An 18,148-nucleotide genomic window follows, 5' to 3' on the forward strand; every position below is an offset into this window, starting at 1 on the left:
GTTGTAACTATACTTAGAACTTATATCTCAAGATGGGTGACGCGTTTACGTTGTAGATGTCTTTGGGCTCCAGTAACCACTTAACACCAGGTGGGCTGTGAGCTCGTCCACCCATCTAAGCAATAAAAAAGCGAACTTTTAAAAACAGCTTCGTCATCATCGAGTTTTAGAATCATATAATCTCGATATTTATAAATTTTGGTTAGACAGTAAAATTTGAGGGGACTGTGTCCTGTAGGTGAGGGGCCATTTAAAAACACTCTGCTTCATGATTAATATAATTACATTGCAAATACTTTGAACACTATTACACCATTATAATATTTTATCTATACAAAACTCTTAGATGTTGCTCTGACCGTGTCTAGATGAGAAGTCGTTGTCTTCACTGACGAGAAGACAATCGTTTGATTTAAACATTCAAAAGCATTCCAATATTCTAAATATGTTATCTTACATGTGTCAAGTGTTGCCTGCCATTACTTCCTTAATCAAACTCTAATGCCGGCCACTGACATGCGCGCAAATATTCGTACATTGTACGAATGTTTGCGCACATGTGAAGGGCCGTCAAACATTCGTTCGCAAATCTAGCAGCTGTGCAAATGGGTTCGGTACTCAATTTGCGAACCCGTTTGCGCTTCCTCCCACACTTGTTTACGAATGTCTCACGAATTTCTCCTCCTTTTTAATTCGTCAATAGAACATTGAACAGAAAAAGAGTTTTTAATTCTTTCCCAGACATCATTAACAGCCATGCTGTTTTTATGGGATTTCTTTTGATGAAGATACGCTACACAGTAGACGTCACTAACTATGAAAATGGCGTATAGTATACGTCCGTTACCTTCGCAATCGTCAGCGCAACTGGGCAAGCGAATGTGTGGGAGACTACGCGAAGGTTCGAGGTTCGCGCGCTTTGATGTCTGTTAAAAAACCGACACAGCTTGGAAAACCACGAATGCAGCAAAAACTTTGCATAATCATTCGCAAATGTCGTCCTACACTTGTGGGTTTGCGTATTCGTGCGCATGTGAATGACCGGTGTAACAATTTTAATGGAAACTAGCACGTAGGATCTCTATGTAGTCAACGTCAATTGTAGTCTGTGAAATTTATAATCTATGGTAAAATCTGTGATCCATTTTTGATATCGGCTTGTACGAAAAAGTTTCCTCGTGATTAATTGAAACTGAAAACGTATTAAACGAAATGGCTGCCATTAGTTTATTAAATCCTAAAGCCGAGTTCGCTCGTGCTGCACAGGCACTTGCTGTAAATATATCCGCAGCTAAAGGAATTCAAGATGTAATGAAAACTAACCTTGGTCCGAAAGGCACGATGAAAATGTAAGTTGTAGAGCTATTTACGTTTAAAACTATTAATGTAATTTGTAGAACACAATATTTTCAGCCTTTGACATCATATCCAACTAAAACATTTTTTCACAACTAAGTAATTACAGGTATATACACCTTTCAAAATTCACATGTTTGAGGCGCTACACATACTAAAGATTGGTTAACACCTACATGCTTTACTTTAAAAAACATTAAGCCTGAGCGATTACGATTCCGTCTAAACAAATCTTATGATTTTGAACAATACCAGAGAAGCATATCACGTATTCATAAAAAGCGATCCACCACCACCCCCTCCTCATCAACATCATTTATTTCATAAAACCAAACATGTACCAGAATTAACTCGTAACGGGTGAACGAACAATGATTATTTCGATAGTGCACTATTCTTTGTATAATATAGATTAAATAAAATCAAATTTTGGTGTTTCAAATAACTTTAAATCTTAATCATCTACATAGACCTTTTTATCTTCTATTTTTTTGAGTTATTCAATGACAAAACTAAACAAAAAAAAAGTCTTTACTGCCACAGTTTATCCAAAGTTATTAAAAGAGATTGGTACATGTTTATATTGGCAAAAAAAGAAAAAGAAAAAAATTATTTAAAAGAAAACTTGAATTTCTATTATACTCCTGTACAATACGTTAGACTGTTACAATTTGTAATAAATAAATAAATTAAAAACTTTCGGAAAACAATATTTCTATTTCAATACAGTAGCACTGAAAGAGTTTTTTGTTGGCTCTATGCAGTTATCTATAGTTTGTTCCCTAACGACATAGGCTCTGCTGCAGAACTATGATTAAACTTAATATGCTATGGAATTGTCAATTGCTATCTGTAATTAAAACATTCTCAGTCTCTCTATTGTTAGAATTAAGCCGTTTTTAAGCCATACATCCCATTTTATTTGTCTTTTATTAAAGTATCCTGAAGTTTGTTAGTATTTAGGCCATTAGTTGCAAATACACATTTCATAGATTAGGTATCAATGAAGTTAAACTTTTAAGTTATAATTTGTTAGCTTCCAATGGAATACTAGAAAACCACTTGTATGGATAATCATTGTGGTCTAAAGGATAAGATGTCTAGTGCATTTGTATGTAGAGATGCATCAGTGTTTGAATCCCTAAATCCCGAATACAAATTTTTCTAATGAAATACATACTTAACAGTTGTTCACAATTTACTTCCACGGTGAAGGAATAGCATAGTGTAATAAAAATCAAACCTGAAAATTATAATTTGCATAATGACTAGTGGTAGGATGTCTTGTGAGTCTACACAGGTAGGTACCACCTTGTCTATTTCTACGATGAAGCAGTAATGCGTTTCGGTCGAAGGGTGGGGCAGCTGTTGGATCTCAAGGTGGGTAAGAGCATTTACATTGTAGATGTCTATGGGCTCCAGTAACTACTTAACGCCAGGTGGACCATGAGCTTAAGCAACCTCCACCCAATTAAGCAACAACAACAAAAAATTGCCACCTTTCCAGCTCTAGCTCTTTAACATTTTACTATTCCAATAACTTAAAATGCTGGCCTCCATAATAATTGTCACATTATTTTCTAAACAACATAATATTATTATTGGTTTTCATTTTGAGAAATCAATATTGTGTAACATTTTGTTAATAATGCAATGACTATTTAAATTCCTTCCAGGTTGGTTTCTGGTGCTGGGGACATAAAGATCACCAAGGATGGCAATGTTTTGTTACATGAGATGCAAATCCAGCACCCTACAGCCTCACTGATTGCTCGAGCGTCAACCGCTCAAGATGATGCCACTGGAGATGGTACAACATCTACTGTCCTCCTCATTGGAGAGCTACTTAAACAGGCCGACATATTCATCAGTGAAGGTTGTTATATATATTTTGTATTTAACTTTATATTTCCTTTTTTTATTTTTTATTGCTTAGATGGGCGGACGAGCCCTCAGCCCACCTGGTGTTAAGTGGTTACTGGAGCCCATAGACATCTACGACGTAAATGCGCCACCCACCTTGAGATATCGGTTCTAAGGTCTCAGTATAGTTACAACGGCTACCCCGCCCTTCAAACCGAAACGGATTACTGCTTCACGGCAGAAATAGGCAGGGTGGTGGTACCTACCCGCGCAAACTCACAAGAGGTCCACCAGTAAAAATTCCTGCAGATTACTGACCTTTCCAATGAAGCACACCTGTAGAATGTCAGCTTACCAGCATTGGCCTGTTTATCAGTTTTTTATCTATATGTCGGAGAAACCGCATTATTAAAAACATCGTCAGACGAAGGGGGCGAATAGGGAGATCGAGTTAAGAGAAATATTGAGTACACAAATCACGTTTGTGATCTTAGAACAATTCAAAAATCTTCTCTTGATGTTAGCAAACGAAAACGAATGGCAGCTCTTAAGTTGGAGGCACTGCCTAAGAAGCCGGTTTGTAAGTGCGTCTATGTGCGCTCCATTGGCTAGGCTCTGTTGTAGCACAAAGTTAACTGAGTTCTGAGGGCATCGTGATAGTGCTGTGCTTTGTTTTGCTATCAGACTAATGACCATCTCTGACATATTATATAATAACCTACATTCCTGCACTTTACTTGGTCATTGATAATAGTTTTCATAGTGTGTACTACGCCTGCATTATTGTTAATGTTGAAGATCGACCATATTTGCTTTCGGTTTGGTGGACTAGCAATTACAAAGGTATTTAAGGCAAATGGATATTTAATACTCTTTTTGGTTAATATAATTGGAAAATATGATTAAGACCTATGAGTGTGCTGTTATCATGTGTTATGTGTTTATTTTCAAATGAGGTTCTGGCAATTTGACACACATCAAATTCTTTACAAAAGTAAAATATATTATTACTTCTTCGATTTTATCATCTTAATCTGCACTCATATACCGCAAGAATATGTAACTAGTTCCATACCACACCTCGGCATTATGAAATTTATAGATAGTCCTGATCTGTGGAAGTTAATGTATAAGACAAACATAGACGATGAGAATCTCCTTATTTTATTGAGTTAGTTGGCTAACCATCTTATCAACAAACCTATCTTGTTCAATCTACATTTCCTCATTTATAAATTTCGTTCTATGGTAAGAATTACTGGTAATAGGATATATTGTAAGCCTGCATGGGTAGGTATCACCACCCAGCATATTGCTGCCATGAAGCCATAATGCGTTTCAGTTTGAAAGATGGGGCAGCCATTATACTATGAAACTGTCATTAAAACCTAAGAAGACCAAGAAAGGTGATAAATAAAAAGTAAAGGATAAAGGTGCAGGAAATCAAGCAGATTTTGAAATAAATTCATGTAACATATAAAATGGTTCTGTGTAAAAGTCACATTTTTTTGTCTTCTGAGTCTAGTTGAGATTTAGCAAAATATCGATTCCAGACGTATTTTTGCTGCTTTCCCAGTAGTAGCATTTTCTTTTTGACCAATCAAATCTAATAAGGTACATTTTTCTAATTTACAGGCTTACATCCTAGGATCATTACTGAAGGCTTTGACATAGCTCGCAACAAGTCATTAGAAGTCTTGGAATCTATGAAGATTCCAATTGAGGTTGCACGTGAGAATTTAGTTGATGTTGCTCGTACTTCACTCAAGACTAAGGTGCATTCACTATATTAATTACTAACTTTCGTCCGTTGCTCTATTCATGTAGATTACTAAATAGGGGTTAAAAACATAAGCCCTTGCTGAATCATATGTGCATAAGAAGTTAGGGCCATAACAATTTAAATAATCTATCTACTTCACAACCTTAAACTTTATTTCACAATTTGCACACATCAGGGATAAAAATGTGCCAGCAAATGCTGGAGCAGAAGTTTCATTAAAACTATTATATACTTTTACTTGCAGTCAGTTATATATTTTCATGAAAACTGTGGAGTGTTTGAAATGCAAAATAAAACCTTAAAAATTGTTTTGATTATGTCTACAACTTGTCAAACCTAACTATATATATAAATTTTTTAAATAGTTTTACTAGATATAGTTATACATTGAACTTGTATTGAGTCTTTGGCTTAGGAGATGTAAAAGATGTCTTAAGAGTGAGTCTGCTCTACTAAGATACTGTCCAAATATTTCTTTTCCTATTCAGTAATTTTGTCCATTGATGAGTCAGTTTTTCTTGAGATATTGTGTAAATTATTATTATCATTACATAGACTGGTGAGTGTGTGTGGCCCATTTGTTGTTACGTGGTTACTAAAGTCGATAGTAAGTTGATGAACTGACCAAATTAAAACTTCAGTGGGAAGTCCCCTAAATTAGTGCAGCACAATGACCTCAAGCAGGGAGAGATGGCAAGACATTGTGAGAAGCATCAAGTCTACCCCCTGCAACACCACATGACGATTAAGACGACCCTGTCAAGAGTGACAAGATTGAGTAGAAGCAGTCTGTAGACATCAAAATGTAAATGTCGCCACCTGTCGTGAGATATACTAACTTGACTTGGCATTCCAATAGTTATATATAGTAACCATCTTTGCCATCTCCAACATGTTAAAAAATACGATAAATGATATTATTATACTTTTAAAGCTGTCAATTTTATATGTCAAAGTAGGTATATAAAATTTATTGGTTTCTCAGGTCCACCCAAGCTTGGCAGATGTTCTAACTGATGCTTGCGTTGATGCGGTACTCACAATTCGAACTCCAGGCAAACCTGTTGATCTGCACATGGTTGAAATTATGGAGATGAAACACAAGACGGCTACTGAAACTGTACTTGTAAAAGGTAAGTAGCCCTAGAGCATTGTTCGGACTAGGCGAGTATTTTAGCCGAGTACTGAGTAATTTAGTGGCTAAGCTACTCGCTACTGCACAGAAATCGTTCGCATTACGGTGCAGTAGAGTACACAAGTGACTGGTGTTTTGCAAGATGAACAGGCTGCAACGCAATAGAGTGAATAAACTGATTAAGCTAATCGTAATGGCTATTTTAGAAGAGGTGGATGAGGAAATTTCTGTGATTAAGAAAAATAAGTTATGGGTACGAAAATTGATCGATAGAAGAGATAAAGTAGGAGCTATTAAAGAATTAGCATTGGAAGAGATTCCAAAGAATACTTCGGTAGTTTGAGAATATCCGAAAGTTGTGTGAATTTTCTGTTAACGAAAATACACTCTCAAATTCAGCGCAAAGATACCCATTTGAGAAGTGCCACTAATGAACTCGACTAATCAACAGGTTCGGACTTGTTTAGTCAGTGAGGCAGTGAGCAAGGACGCGTGGTGGGAGGCGCTACTCGCCCGAAAAACTAGAACAAAATGGATTGACTTGACTAAATTATTTATTAACCTACTCAACTACATTTTTGGTGTTCAGACATATTTAGCTACTAAATTACTCGGTACTCGACTAAAATACTCGCCTAGTCCGAACAAGGCTTAAGTGTATGTTTATACTAGTGGTTCTTTTATGTAATAAAAACTCGGTTTCGTCATATAGACAAACAACACTTACGTTACTGATCATATTGAATTCATTCATTTTCAGGTCTAGTAATGGATCATGGTGCACGTCACCCAGATATGCCAAAGCGTGTAGAAAATGCATACATTCTCACATGTAATGTGTCATTAGAGTATGAAAAAACAGAAGTAAATTCTGGCTTCTTCTACAAGTCTGCTGAGGATAGAGAAAAGCTTGTTGCTGCTGAAAGGGAATTTATTGATCAAAGAGTAAGAAAGGTGAGTGATTAATAATAATTATATTTGGTAGTAAATTTTTTGGTTAATGTGAACTTAAAACATTACCTCAAAGCTATAGTTGTATTACAAAAAACAGTTCAGATTGGAACATGACGATGGTTTTGAGACAAAACAACAATAGTCTACCTGCTAATATTATTTGAGATAGAAATAATAAAATAAATATAAGAATATAATGTAAGCATAAACCACTATGAACAAATCATCAGGACGTAATAGTAAATCTGAAGGAGATCTTAGTTACAAACCAATCTATACTTCTATACTAATATTATAAAGAGGAAAGATTTGTTTGTTTGTATTGAATATACTCCGAAACTACTGAACCGATTTGAAAAATTCTTTCACTGTTTGGAAGCTACATTATCCCCGAGTGACATAGGCATAATTTTTTTTTTTTTTAAATTAGGTATTCTTACTAAAACTCCAATAATGTAACCCAAAGTCTAAAGAAAATTTGCTAAAATATTCGTTACATCGCGTGCCCTGCGAAAACTATTGATGATAGGATAAAATAAAATAGGATAAATACTACGACTTTGTAGAACATATTATTATTTACAAAAAATGTCGCGACAGCATATGTCTTAGTATTATAGTTATGCCACAATAAGAGTTATTTTATTTCAAAAAAATAAAACTACGTCAAATATCGTTGAAATTTTTGTTAAAGACCCGCGCGGAGCTGGAGTAGGCCGCTTGTATTTTATATACACAATAACTTCAACTGATTGAATTGTAAAAATAATTTGGTAAATTGTTTTTGTTTAGATCGTTGCTCTCAAAAAGAAATTATGCGACGGTACTGACAAGACTTTCGTCGTTATCAACCAAAAAGGAATCGACCCCTTGTCACTGGATGCTTTTGCCAAAGAAGGTATTATTGGACTACGCAGAGCAAAACGGCGCAATATGGAACGTCTAGCCCTAGCGTGCGGGGGGTCCGCTGTTAACTCTGTCGATGATCTTACTGAAGACGCTTTAGGCTTTGCAGGCCTAGTCTACGAACACGTGCTCGGAGAAGACAAGTTTACCTTTGTTGAACAATGCAAGAATCCACAATCTGTCACCATCCTCATCAAGGGACCCAACAAGCATACGTTGACGCAAATCAAAGATGCAGTTCGTGACGGCCTCCGCGCTATTAATAACGCCATTGAAGATAAATGCGTCATACCCGGTGCTGCGGCCTTCGAAATCAAAGCTAACACGGAACTGCTGAAATATAAGGACACTGTTAAAGGCAAGGCCCGTCTTGGAATTCAAGCTTATGCCGAAGCTCTTTTGGTTATTCCTAAAACTCTGGCCGTTAACTCTGGTTACGATGCTCAAGATACTATAGTAAAGTTGCAGGAAGAGTCACGCCTTAATCCTGAGCCTATTGGCTTAGATTTGAGTACAGGTGAAGCATTCAAACCTACAGACTTAGGTATTTTGGACAACTATATCGTGAAAAAACAAATATTGAATTCCTGTTCAGTGATCGCAAGCAACCTCCTCCTTGTAGACGAGATTATGAGAGCAGGAATGAGCAGCCTCAAAGGATAATAATAAACAAATGTTTTATTTTGAGGTTCTGAGGTTCATTCGAGTTTCTGCTATTACTTTCACTCATTTATCATTTTGCTTTCAACTGTAACTGCATTTTTATGTAGAATTGTCTTATTACAATCTACGCTAACTTCGCACTTCTGATTAGAAGTGGAATCAGAGCATATTTACTAATAATTAACTAAATAAATAATTTCCACTACTAAGATTGGTTTTTCTTGGAAAATAAAAGCCCATTTATTTGTTGAATTTTATTGAGACGACATAAATGCATAGTACCAATTTAAGTGTTACATATATTTGTATGTCATGATACGTTGAATTTCAAACAAAGGATGACATCCACTGTATTTTTAAATTACAAAAAACGACAATGTACTTAAATCGATAATTTAACCCTTAAATGCATAAAGTAGTAAAACTGCAACATACCATTCAAACGACCATAAAATTATTAGTATGAGTTCAATGCATGCTGTTGCAGGATTATTACTATCATGGTGATATATTTAATCGAGTGTCAACACACTTTTTTTCTTCACGACTGTCAAATTTAAATTGACATTGACAAATCAAAGCCGATCGTAATTTTGGAGCGGATGAAAATTGTGTATTTGCTTTGCAGTGTAATTATTTGGTTTTCGAAGGTACGTTCAAACAAAATTAGTTATTTTACGTAATAATTCATCTTCTTTTCAGTACAATTTATAAGTTATAAAAAAAACTTTTGGTGTGTTCGGAAATTTTGTTTATTTTGTTGTTGTAAATCTGCAACAATATGCATTTACTAGAAAATGTCCCTGTTTAGTTACTAACTATCACTTTTATTGGTTTTCAGATGCCATACTTGAATCAAAAGCAAATAGAAGAGTATTTAGCTCTAATAAATGATGGAGAGATTTCGGAAGATGATCTTGAGGACTCGGATACAGAAGGTAATGAGAATTTTTATGAAAATGGAGACGATTTGCTTCACGATCTTGAGATTCCATTAGAAGAGGAAAATGATGACCCCGATAATGATCCATTCATGGCAGGAGACCCGCCATTGATAAATGAACCTACAGCAAATGATCAAGTGCCACAGGTTCCATTCCCCTCAACAAGTCAAGCTAGTCGCCGAGCAACTATGAGAGGACTCGTATGGAAGGTAAAAAAAATTGTTTTGAATTCTGACCAGACAGCTTTTCATGGAGACACTACATACCCACCTGAACTGAAGGATGAGGCTACTACTGGTACTCCCTATAGTATTTTTTCACATTTTATTACATCAGAAATAGTTCAAAGGATTGTGGATAACTGAAGCCAATTCATCAGTTCTAAACCTATGTAACTATAGACTGGAACTAGCTGAGGTATTAGCCAAAGTAAATAACTCATTTGAACTCTGCAACAAAAGAGGAAGGCCAAGTACCAGCAACAGTGTTGAAATGGAAATACAAGCAAAAAAAAGGAGAGGACCAGCTCAACATATTCCTCCTAAGGACATAAGGACTGATAATGTTGGTCACTGGCCTGGTAATTGTGTTCGCAGCAGATGCAAAATGCCTGGATGCAAGGGATACACGCAAAACAGGTGTGAGAAGTGTGGAGTAGCTCTTTGTCTTACCACAACCAAAAATTGTTTTAAAAATTTTCATATGTAGTTATTGTCCAGTGAGTGCATAGTGTTGTAGTTCTGCAACAAATGGTTTTTAATAAAAATAGCTATGAAAATAAAAAAAAAATTTTTTTTTATTATTTTTCCCTAAATCAGCATATTCATGGCTCCAAAATATATTTTTTCTCGGTCTAAAAATAAAATCATGCATAAAATCATGCATTTAAGGGTTAAGACATTTCCATGAAGATTCTACAGAAAACTTGAAAAAAAAGTCACGTGATATTTTTTCGAGTTATACTCAGAATAATAAAGATTACGTGGTAACTAAACATAGTTAACGAATATCTTAGCCATCACTTCAGCCCAAACTAAAAAAACGAATTCATGTGATGTATGATGATGTGAAATTCAGCGACTAACTTTTTTTTACATAACTACTTAAAATATGGTAAATAATATAGGATAATGAAACCCGGAACGTTGCAGCAAATCGTGATAGAAATATTGATAAGAACCGTGTGTGATGCAAACACTCCGGGCGTTACGCAAAAACCCAATCTATGGTTATTTGTAACATTTTTGTAGATAGTTCTCTCATATTTTGGAAATAAATAAAAGTGAACGTGGCAGTCAGTCGTACGTCATTTATAAATGAGCTGCTACCTACGTCTATGAATAGATTCGTAATGCGGATGGTGTTAAGCTGGAAGTAACCAATCAAAATCTGGGTAGTAAATTTTATATGTTCGTCGAGTATGTATTCTGTTTAGTCAAAGACGGGCCCTTCTAGAATGTACACAGCACTGCAAGAACGCGGAAAACACGCGAGTCACGTAGGAACGTGCGGTGCGGGTGCGGTAGACGTAGCGAGTTCGTATTCACATTGGCCGCCAGGCGTTTGCGCGAGTTTGATTGTTTTCAGAGATTGAAAACTTGGACGACGATCTTTTATTTTTAACCGAAAATTCATACCTAAAGTGGGAGTTGGTAACAATTAGAACCGATGTGCATGAAATTAATAAAGAAAGAGAACGGTATGGTGAATTTCATACTTTATTCATATTTTTTCTATACTGAAAGACATGATATCGTTTCTAGCGACAAGTTCATACTGGTTGATTGAACAAACCTGACGTCGCGATTAAGTCCACTGAGTTTCTCGCCAGATCCTCTCAGTAGGTCGCGTTTCCGATCCGGTGGTAGATTCTGCGAAGCACTGCTCTTGCTAGGGTCAGTGTTAGCAACTCTCCGGTTTGAGCCCCGTGAGCTCACGTACAAACGTTAGGGTGCAGCTGAAATAGCCTCTCAAGGCTATCAGCATAGGTAGGGAAAAAAAGACGTCGCGAGTGAATCGCGCGCTTCGCGGCTATTTCGACGTGAACATACACATACAGCTCACGCTTTTGATATTGCCGCGCGCGCAAGTCGCTAGCTTGCCCGCTACTTAGGCCGCGCGTGAGTTTTGTACGTGAACACTTATTACGCCATATGTTTGATATTTCGTGTTTTTTTTTTTTTTTTTTTGCTTAGATGGGTGGACGAGCTCACAGCCCACCTGGTGTTAAGTGGTTACTGGAGCCCATAGACATCTACAACGTAAATGCGCCACCCACCTTGAGATATAAGTTCTAAGGTCTCAGTATAGTTACAACGGCTACCCCACCCTTCAAACCGAAACGCATTACTGCTTCACTGCGGAAATAGGCGGGGTGGTGGTACCTACCCGTGCGGACTCACAAGAGGTCCTACCACCAGTCAACGTGAATGAGCACTCAGCGTCTTGACTGGTCCTACCGCGATACAATCATTGTTCCAATTTATAAGGCGGGATAGCTGTGATACTATACAACTATTAAAACTTCGACCTCATGTTTCAAGGCAGGGCAACGGTGCTACCTAGAACCTATAGCCATAATGCGATGGCTATAGGTTCCAGTAAGCACTTTATGAATGCACCGGACGACGAATTTACAGAAGCATCAGCTCGTGTTCACATTCGCTATTGACTTTTATAAGATTCCGTCTCAGATAGTCTCATACAGGACGTTAGTGTTCTGTCATAAAAATAGCAACCTATACTTTTAAGTAAGTCGTTTTATATAAAAGCATTTTTTCTCTTCTATGTTACATGCTATCCAATCATTGGCTAGCAATATTCTTGGAGGTCGTAATTTTGTGATTAAGTCGTAAATTCGTAAACATACACAATGCATACCATTGAAATGAGAGAAGGAACTTATTACACCAAATTCCACCATATGGACCTTTGTCGCAAATTATACAAATCGATTTTATTGTAATATAACAACATACAATAAATAAATAGAACCAGTAAAAAAACGCCGTTAATAAAATACGTTAATTTTAGTTTGATGAAAAAATCTAGTCAAAATTCATAGTGATGGAATTTGATACTATAATATCTTTCATATATTACTTACAAACTAGGTTTTACATTTGTAAAGATCATTGGGCGTTTTTTACCCGCTTTTTTAAAAGTCGCGAACATAAACCAAAACACTTTTAAATCATAGTGCTTCCAATCATATTTAATATTATGTGGTTATTTTAATTCATAACAATGGGAAAATGGAAATAAAAGTAAAATGAAATTCATATTTTAAGTTGACTATTTGTCCTAATTACTAAATATGACCGCTCAGTAAGTTAAAATATCACTCCGTGGTATTTTCGTAAAGTCAACCTGACTGATATCAACGATATTTTCATATTGGACCGCGGCTTTAGAGACTCTATCCCTGCCATCGAAGAGCATGGATATGATGCACATATGCCGCCAACAAGGACGAGAGGAGAGCAGTTGAGCACAGTAGATGCAAATAAATCACGTCTAATCACTATGTGTCGTTGGGTGGTAGAGACTATTAATGGTCGCTTTAAAAAAGACTTCAAAATATTCCGCCATGTTTATTTTAATGTAGCGCTTACAAATATGATGACTGATTTTAAAATAACTGCAGCACTTATCAATGCCACTTATCAGCCATATAGAGATAACGCTCATGCCGCAGAGTTTATAAATATAATAAATGAGAATATAAATAGAGAAAATGAATTGGCTGATTACGTGATTCGAAACAACTTAAACAGGCAAAGAGTTGCATTCACGCCGATAGAGGCAAACAATCCCGAATTAAGAGATTTTCCACAATTAACTTACGACGAGCTATTTTTATTTACCTTGGGAATATACCATTTGAAATTGGCCAAATCTTATTGCCATGAACACATGCGGCCAAACGGAGTGTATATAATGGAATTATACCATCGCAGAGAGTTGGTAGAAAATAAAATATTAATACGAGGCAGAATACAGTCTCGTCACATAAGAGCAAAACGCTATTATACATATATACTAATAAATCCGGCATTGCAAGGAAGACAAAGCCTCGAAGGGTATTACTGTTCCTGTATACACGGCCGCCGCACTGTAGGGAGTTGCGCGCACATCGCCAGTGTGGTATACTTTTTATCTTGGGCTATATATCAAGAAGAATTTCACGCACCTGCGGCGTTTTTAGACGAAACTCTTGTAGATTTGGATGCGGCAGAATAAAAGTAAAGAGAAAAACATGTTTTTTTTATTCCTTTTTTCCTCTTGAATTATTGCACAAAAAAGTAAAAAAAAATATATTTTTTTAATGTCCAGTTTCTCCTTATTCCCACGGCTCACAGATATGGGACCTATACCATTGTAAACTAGATTCAATTGCCTATCCACCAGACCTAATTTCATTTTTGTTCGCTGTAGGTAAGTGTCCCATACAAAGGTGCCCGATGTCCTTTATAATTTTTATTAATTATAAGTTTTATAATATTTATAATTTTTATTTAGATATAGTAATATAATCAACAAAAACATTAAAATCATAAAAAGGTTATGTAAGTACTTACTATCAAAAATTTGGCCAGATTTAGGAAGTTTTTCTAAGGGAAATACTCAGAACAGATTATTTAAATGTTACAAATTTATATTCCGTTCTAAAATACTTCATGACAACTACTATAAGCAAGCCGGCCAGTAAGTAATTAATTGTTCCAGTCAATTAATGCATAATTAGTTGCTCCAGTCAGTAAGTTATTGTTCCATATTCAAAAATATTTAAAAAAAACGAAAAATACCCACACATAGCAAGCCGAACAAAAATTAATAATATTTTTAAGGTCTTGGTCTCATTGGACTGCAGAAATAATATTATAATTTAAAATATAATAATAATATTAATTAATAATAATAATATAAAATATAATATAAAATTATAATTAGGATTCGAATTGACCACAAATTTTCTGCTAAAAGTAACCAACTATGATGATGAAACGTATACAGGTTATAAAAGCACGTGAAAAAGACCGCGAAAACTTTACAAATTTGACTGAACTGACAACAAAGTGTTTTTTTTTAATTATAGCAATCGGCTTCTTGAGATACAATTGTTGCTAAGGTGCAATAGAATTGAAAGTGTATTAGTACTCCTATTATCACCAATACTTACTACAATTATACTTATATTAAAAGTTGAGATATCATAACATACATAAACTTTTTACCTATGCATTTAATATAAGATAGCAAATTTATTTATTTATCTATCACACGACACCAAATATTGAATAAACTGGTTAATTACTACGCTTTTCTTATTAAAGTTTCCATAGTTTTATATTCCTCGTTTTTTAAGTTATGGATTAATACGAGACAACAAACTGGAAGAAGAAATAGTACTTTAACGTATTCGAAATATAATATTCATTTGCTAAGCTAATCACTAACATCAATACTTTTAAATCGAAGGCGGTTCTTCATATGACAAGAGATCTTGGAAACCTCGCGCGTTACTAAATTTTTGTTTCATTACCTACGTGTTTTGACACACAACTACACTAGCTGTACAGCATCTGCACAAATAACAAGCTTATGAAAAAAAAAGTATACTGGAATTATTTATTGGAATTTCCTTAAAGATATCTTAATACTTTTATTAATTTTGGAAAAAAAACTCGGCTATTTAGTGCCTCGCCCCATCGCCTTATATTAGTGTTTATTATTACCATTCAGATTAAATGAGTACTTACTCGAGATTTATTACACTAAAGTTAACGACATAATATTTGGTTTAGAATTTTATGCTTAATTAAATAGAATGAACATAATACATTCAGAGGTTATATTGAAGAAAAAGCATGTTGTAAATTTTGTAATATATGTTCACCGTAATTAAATTGACAAAACATAGTATAATTAAGAATTTTAAGCAAAACTTTCAGCAGTTTATGGGTAAAATTATAAACAAAAAAAAACGTGCAAATATGTAGGTGATTTACGTGTGAAGTGACGTAAATTGGCATACGACGTATGTGGTCCTGAAAAATGAACCCTTTGCAACAGTTACATGTTAGAGCAATAATTTATTTTTGTAAAATAATTAAATCGAAAAATATTAATTCAATCGATTTTCATATGGATGTGTCTATTTAAGTAAAGTGACAACGTATTTTTTCGTTTTAGTGACTAGAAATACAACTTGTTTCACAGAAGAAAGTTCTAGGAACCATGAAGAAATATTGTTTTTACATCATAATGAATGATTATTATCTGTTTAACAAATTATTCGTTCTTTTGAATAGCAGCAGCTCGCTCGTTCACGTCAATAGTTGCCAGGTTTAGTGAGGCGACAAAGCCGTGAAGAACAGAAATACCAGTCTTAACGATCGCAGTTGGCATCGTCACCATGGCAATCAGCCTATACAGCTCCACACCTAGAACTGAAGGTTTCATAAGTTAAACAAAAAGAATATACAAGCGTATAAATGCATTTGTTCCCAATAATTAATACGGGTGGTAACTGGCAAATTATAAACAATATAAATGCAATATAAAGTTATAATGTACAAGGGCAATAAAAAAAATATATATATATATTTTGTGATTCAGTTTCTTGCTGGATCTTTTCAGTGGGTCGTGATTCAGATCCTGTAGTAAATTTTACGAAGCACTGCTCTTGCTAGGTTATAAGCTCTCCCAGGTTGAGCCTGTAGGATCAACTAGCAGCTAGTGCGTAGCTAGAACAGCCCCTTAGCTACCGGTTAATAGGTAAGGAATTTTTTATTATTCAAAGATTAAATTGTTACTTATGAAAAATTGCAACAGAATTTAGTCAGAGGCAGATTAGGAGACAAATTGCAGTATATTTTATACATACTTGTTGGTCCTGAATAGAAGTGCAGAACGTACAGCGATGCGTAGAAGGCTTCATTGCAAGCACACATATAGAAAAGGAGCCATTTGTTGGTGTAATAGGCACGCATGATAGGATTCTCAGACATGTCAATGAATTTATGAGAAGCCTTGCCCTGGAGCATTGACGTATGAAGGTACAACCAGTGACAAGTCACATCAATGGCTAGAGATAGCTGGAACCAGAATGTGTATTGGGGATAGAATGTTGCGAGAGTCACCAAGAGGCAGGAGGTGCCAGCTCTGTCGGTCAATTGATCAAGCATTGCACCAAATTTAGTACCTGAAATTAAAAGAAACAAATTTCATTTAAATTTTATAATTGTTAAGCTCACAATTTACCTTACAGTAGCCTACATTCAAGCATGCTCTCCATCAATATACTTAAAAAATATATAATTTGTATGCTTAACGGTGGCAGGAAGTCCTGTGAGCCCACACAGGTAGGTAGCACCACCCTGTCTATTTCTACCACGCAGTTGGAACCCATTATGGTTTAAGAATAGGGGAGCCTTTATAAATTGTACTATAGAGCTGAGACTAAGAACTCATAACTCAAGGTGTGTGGTGGCATTTATGATGTTTACTAACAACATAAATGCCACCACACACCACATAGATATTTCTATGGGCTCCAGTAACCACTTAGTACCAGGTAGACAGTGAACTCATCCACCCATCTAAACAATAAAGAAATAAAAGCTGACTACTTCTTGAAACTTCAATCTTATATCTTATGTTTGACGGGTTCGACCAGAATGGTAACTGGGTGCTTGGGATGCCTAAAAGAATCAATAAGAGGATCCGAAATGACATGTACAGGACGATGATGACTGTTTACCATTTAGTCATCTGGATCGGGTACGTAGTTTCTGGCGGCCACGATAGGAAGTTTATTGTCCCACGCCCTTTTCTTACAGTAGATCCTTCCTAAACTTGAAATTTCATAATATTATTTTTCTTTTCGTGATCAGAATTAGAAAAAAAAAACTACTTGCAAATTTAATTATGTAGATGATATCCGATAACCAAAGTGTTTGCCTAATTAAATTACTGTGGTACCTTATAAAATACTTACTCTGATTAAAGTACCGGGCTGCATGACCGTCCACGGCGTCGAGCAATGCAGAGATGATGTAGCAGGAACACGCCAAAATGCAATGTGTAGGCATGAAATAAAATGATGTGATCGCAAGAATCACACGCGCAAATCCTAAAAGACAGAAATGATTATTCCTTGTGAAAAAAATTGAAATTGATAGTATTTAGAGAAGCAACAATTTCTTGTCAGTAATTTGTAGAAACTTACCAATCAAGTTGGGCACAAATAAGAAGATATTCTCCTTCACTTCAGCCATGATGAATGTTTTATTGATTTAACGTAGTTAAATACGTACCGTACCTACCTACAGTAAATTTCGTATAAACACAATAAAGTATGAAGAAAGAATGACAATGACATACAAATATATTTGTTTGTTTGATTCGCTCATTAGACAGGTAAAGGGAATAGGGCCCAGACAGTACAACCCTTTAAAGGAAAGACCGAAGTAATGCTTTTGTGTGACAAACACAACATAGGATTCATAGAGATGTTTATTTATACTGCATCTTCAATAA

The 18,148-nt window shown here is 35.5% G+C and overlaps 4 protein-coding genes across 4 annotated transcripts; 3 read left to right on the forward strand and 1 right to left on the reverse strand.

Annotated features, from left to right (window-relative positions):
- The first annotated feature begins 741 nt into the window (after positions 1–741).
- On the forward strand, positions 742–8,869 carry CCT6 (chaperonin containing TCP1 subunit 6). Its single transcript, XM_028180772.2, has 6 exons — positions 742–1,349; positions 3,033–3,232; positions 4,855–4,994; positions 5,988–6,135; positions 6,898–7,091; positions 7,884–8,869. Exons 1-6 carry the CDS (start codon positions 1,213–1,215, stop codon positions 8,658–8,660), a joined length of 1,596 nt encoding a protein of 531 aa, XP_028036573.2. The 5' UTR covers positions 742–1,212; the 3' UTR covers positions 8,661–8,869.
- A 314-nt stretch (positions 8,870–9,183) lies between these two features.
- LOC149501335 (uncharacterized) lies at positions 9,184–10,896 on the forward strand. The gene is made up of 2 exons (XM_089734030.1): positions 9,184–9,310; positions 9,502–10,896. Exons 1-2 carry the CDS (start codon positions 9,263–9,265, stop codon positions 9,967–9,969), a joined length of 516 nt encoding a protein of 171 aa, XP_089590156.1. The 5' UTR covers positions 9,184–9,262; the 3' UTR covers positions 9,970–10,896.
- Positions 10,897–12,946: 2,050 nt separating this feature from the next.
- On the forward strand, positions 12,947–13,861 carry LOC149501336 (uncharacterized; the record flags this gene model as incomplete). The annotated part of the gene is made up of 1 exon (XM_089733943.1): positions 12,947–13,861. A coding segment is annotated over one exon (900 nt), but the record flags the coding sequence as incomplete, so codon positions are not given.
- Positions 13,862–15,150: 1,289 nt separating this feature from the next.
- Pis (phosphatidylinositol synthase) lies at positions 15,151–17,985 on the reverse strand. The gene is made up of 4 exons (XM_028180765.2): positions 17,838–17,985; positions 17,607–17,741; positions 16,494–16,811; positions 15,151–16,056 (listed from the first exon to the last, which is right to left on the reverse strand). The coding sequence occupies exons 1-4, from the start codon at positions 17,884–17,886 to the stop codon at positions 15,899–15,901; spliced, it is 660 nt and encodes a 219-aa protein (XP_028036566.2). The 5' UTR covers positions 17,887–17,985; the 3' UTR covers positions 15,151–15,898.
- Positions 17,986–18,148: the final 163 nt, after the last annotated feature.

Source organism: Bombyx mandarina, chromosome 16 (genome assembly GCF_030267445.1).
Source record: "Bombyx mandarina strain Sakado chromosome 16, ASM3026744v2".
In the NCBI taxonomy this organism is placed as follows: domain Eukaryota; kingdom Metazoa; phylum Arthropoda; class Insecta; order Lepidoptera; family Bombycidae; genus Bombyx; species Bombyx mandarina.